General features: G+C 40.5%; 1 protein-coding gene across 1 annotated transcript; it reads right to left on the bottom strand.

The window, feature by feature from the left end:
- Positions 1-3033: 3033 nt before the first annotated feature.
- Positions 3034-3459, bottom strand: LOC149227082 (uncharacterized). Its single transcript, XM_089380398.1, has one exon. The coding sequence runs from the start codon at positions 3457-3459 to the stop codon at positions 3034-3036; it is 426 nt and encodes a 141-aa protein (XP_089236524.1).
- Positions 3460-4312: the final 853 nt, after the last annotated feature.

Below are 4312 nucleotides of genomic sequence, written 5' to 3'. Positions count from 1 at the left end.
ATTATCCTGAACTCCTAGCATCCCTTTAAACAATTCAAACTTTACACACCCAAGAGGCTTAGTAAAAATATCAGCCATGTCATCACAAGTTTTACAATATTCCACACATATTTCTTTTGACTGTATTTTCTCTCGAACAAAATGAAACTGAGTGTCGATATGCTTGGTATTTTTATGAAAGACTCGATTGTATGCAAGCTTGATGGTACTCTGGTTGTCAGTTTTGATACTAGTTGATTATTTTTGTTCTTCTCCTGCATTGTTGAGAAATCTTCTCAACTAGATAGCTTCACATGTGGCTACACACAATGCTTGGTACTCAGCTTCACATGAAGATAGAGCTATAGTGCTCTTCTTTTTGCTGCTCCATGCTATGACCATGGATCCAATGTTAAATGCATAACCTATGATAGATCTTCGATCATCCAAGTTATCTGCCCAATCAGAATGTGAAAAACCTGCTAGAATAACATCAGAAGTGTCAGTGTACAAAATGCCATAATTACTAGTACCACTAAGATACCTTAACACACTTTTTGCTGCGACCCAGTGACTTTCGAGTGGTTTTGACATGAACTGGCTCAACACACTAACAGAATATGCCAAATCTGGTCTAGTTGTAGTCAGATATATCAAACTACCAACTAGTTGCCTGTACATAGTGGCATCCACCTCTTTAGTACCATCGTCACTGCTCAACTTTAAATTCTGCTGTAATGGTGTTGCTGCTGATCTGCACTGCTCCATTTTGAACCTTTCGAGCAAGCTTCTAACATACTTCGCTTGAGTAATAAAAGTTTGTCCAAAATCTTTCCATACCTCCAATCCCAAGCAATAATGAAGGTTTCTGAGATCTTTCATCTCAAACACTTGTGACATCTGCTCCTTGATTTCTTTGATCAGATTGTTATCATTCCATGTTATGATCATATCATCTACATACAAAGAAATCAAAATAATTTGCCTCTGTTTATTAAACTTGGTATACAGATTTGGATCATTCAAGCTCCTATGAAAGCCATGCTGTACAAAAAATGAGTCAATTTTCTCATACATTGCAGCCCTCCATGCATCAGATTTGCTTGCTTCCTCATAATTTGTAGGTTCTACAATGTTTAAAATCTTTGACATTAATGCATAGTCTCTCAATTTAGTAGGTAATCGAGTCTTCCTACCTGATCTCCTTGGTAGGGGACTTACCTCAACTTTGTCTATTTCAGCATTTTCTGGGCTTGCATCATCATTGATTACATTATCTGTTACTTCTTCTTCTTGTTTCTGCTCCTGCTCTTCATCTTCCTCACTGTTTTCTTCTATTAGCAATGGAATGTGGCAATCACTGTTAGAATCCTCCTTTCCTTCTTCAACCTGTTCATGAAATATGACATCTCTGCTTGCAAAAACCTTGTGAGTCATAGGATTAAATAACTTATATGCCTTGAACTCAGTGCCATATCCAACAAATATACATTTCAGGGCTTTGGGGTCTAACTTCTTCCTATCTGCCTTAGGTATATGAGCATAAGCTTTTGACCCAAATATTCTTAAGTGACTGACTCCTGCTTTGAATCCAAACAATGCTTCAAAAGGGGTTTTGAAGCCTAGACATTTAGTAGGACTTCTATTCTTTAAATATACAACAGTGTTAATAGCTTCTGCCCAAAGACCATTTGATATACCCTTACCTTGAAGCATGCTCCTTATGCACTCCACAAGAGTTCTGTTCTTCCATTCTGCCACTACATTCTGCTGTGGAGTGTGTGGCACTGTAAACTGTTACACAATCCCATGATGCTTGCAGAAATTTGTGAACTCTCCCAACCTGTATTCTCCCCCTTGATCTGAGCGGAGAATTTTTATCATTTTTCCTGTCTGGTTTTCTACCATGGATTTAAACTCTTTAAAATACTGAAAGGCTTGACTCTTTTTACTCAGAAAGTATATCCATGAAAATCTAGTGCAATCATCTGTAAATATGAGAAAGTAATATGCTCCTCCTAATGACCTAGTTTGCATAGGTCCACAAATGTCTATATGCACCACTTCTAAAATGTCTCTTTCCTTTCTATTAACATGCAAAGGGAAATCTTCTCTATGCATTTTCCCTAATGCACATCCATCACAATCCAGCTTAACGTTATGGAAAACAGGGACTCCATCAACCATACCTTTTCTCTGAAGTAGGATGATGTATTACAGATTAAGATGGCCGAATCTCTAATGCCAGAGATCCTCGACTATTGATCCAGCTGCAACCATTGCTTGCTGTGGCATACTCTTTGCATCTAGTCTATACAGGTTCCCCACGTGCACTCCTGTTGCAACTGTTTCCATCTGGCTATCCTTAATGACACAGTTAGTCTTAAAGAATTGAACTTGCATGTCCTCATGAGTAATCATTGAGACAGAGACCAAATTTTTCTTAATTCCTGGAACATACAATACATTTTTAAGCTGTCTAATGTCACTGCTAGGTAACTTTACAGGAATGTCACCATGTCCTTTGATCTCATATCCATTATCATCTCCTAAATATATTTTTGACCCACATGAAGTTTCTTCAAGAAATTCAAACTAGTCCTTCTTACTAGTCATATGTGTGCCAGAGTCGACATACCATATGTCGTCCTCATCTCCCTTTGAAGCTGAAAGAGCACAATCAACTGTAAATAGTTGAAGTTCGTGGATGTGGTCCTCTTCTTCCCAAACAAAGTAACCCTTATGTTTTCTCTGTTTGTTTCTTTCTTCGTCTCTCTGCGTCTTATAACAATCTTTAATCTGATGACGAGGTTTTCCACAGTAAAAACATTTCTTAAAATTATTATCAGTCATACCTTTAAACGGTCTCTTCTGAAATGTGTTCGCTCCTTTCTGGTGTTGCTGCTACCGTCGCTGGTGCTGCTTCCCTCTATACTATCTCCTTTTTGCCATCAGAGCAAGGTCATTGCTCTGTGATTTCAAATTTTGTCGTCGCTCTTCTTCCTGTATCAGAATCCCTGTCGGCTCTTCAAATGAAGGGGCTTCCTCCCTTGCTCACAGCCCTGTGATGAATGTCTGATAATCATCAGTCATTCCGTTCAACGTGATCGTGACCAGATTTGAATCAGAAACTTTCTCTCCCATATCTCCCAATCTGTGCTTCAGGTCTTTGACTTTAGCAATGAATCCAGCAACGGATTCATTCTCCTCCATCTTCAATGCAAACAGCTTGGCTTTGAGTGACAAGACACGGTTTGTATTCTGCGTGTGGTATAGGTTTTTGATCGTCGTCCAAATGTCAGTGGCCAATTTACAGTCTCTAATATGTGGGATAATATTGTCCTTGACAGACATCTTCAATATGATCTTTGTTTTTGTCTCCCTTTTATCCCAATCTTGTTCTTGTGTAGCTGATCCCGATCTCAGCTCATTTCGTGTAATGATCGACCACGCATTTGCACTTTCAAGTAAAGTCTGCATCTTGAATTTCGAGTTGGAGAAATTCGATCCATCGAGTTTGCCAGATTCGTGGAGATATGATTCTATACTCTTATTCATATTGGACTCATAAAATTTCTATCCAACTGAACACTTCAATGAGCCACCACCGGGCAAGTCTGATCTGCTACCACTGAACAGATCAGGAACTCCAATGCGCCACCACCAGGAAAATCTGATCTGCCACCACCGAGCAGATCAAAGAGCTCCAATGCGCCACCACCGGGCAGGTCCGATCTGCTGCCACCGAGCAGATCAAAGAGCTCCAATGCGCCACCACCGGGCAGGTCCGATCTGCTGCCGAGCAGATCAAAGAACTCCAATGCGCCACCACCGGGCAAGTTAGATCTGCTACCACCGAGTAGATTTGAAATTTCCACGTGCCACCACCGGGCAAGACTGATCTGCAAACAATTGCAGATTTTTCAAAGAGAAAGAGGTTGGCGCTTCTCGACGGCTAAGGATCCGCGCGATTAATCCTTTATTTTCGGCACCAATGGCACTTTCTGGCGCTGGCATGCTTATATCCATCAAAACCGTGCCACTGTTTCTTAATAAACCGCGCGAGCTGCTTCTTCTGCTCAAAAATGGCGCGACTGTTCGCGACGAAACCACGCCAACACTTTCTTGTGCTCAGAGATGATCAGTCATCTGAGACCTGTCTTCAGGTGTTACTACAGTTCACTTGATTCTACAAATGCCGCCACTACAGTTCTGTAACCAATGATGCATCCTAAAAAAAAAATTAAAGCTATCCCTACACTTGAATTAAAAAGGAGGAGTTCACAGCTCACTACTGCACCACTGTACTCAAACAAAGAGACTCTCTCCGTTT

The sequence above is a fragment of the Pinus tabuliformis genome, chromosome J (genome assembly GCF_031772625.1).
Source record: "Pinus tabuliformis cultivar Carrire ecotype Pingquan chromosome J, CPIR1, whole genome shotgun sequence".
In the NCBI taxonomy this organism is placed as follows: domain Eukaryota; kingdom Viridiplantae; phylum Streptophyta; class Pinopsida; order Pinales; family Pinaceae; genus Pinus; species Pinus tabuliformis.
The sequence above is the reverse complement of the archived record's forward strand: the minus strand, read 5'-3'. Positions and strand labels throughout refer to the sequence as shown.

Bases quoted from the DNA above. Each gene is read 5' to 3' on its own strand.
- LOC149227082 (XM_089380398.1), bottom strand. From the start codon at position 3,459: ATGCAGACTTTACTTGAAAGTGCAAATGCGTGGTCGATCATTACACGA.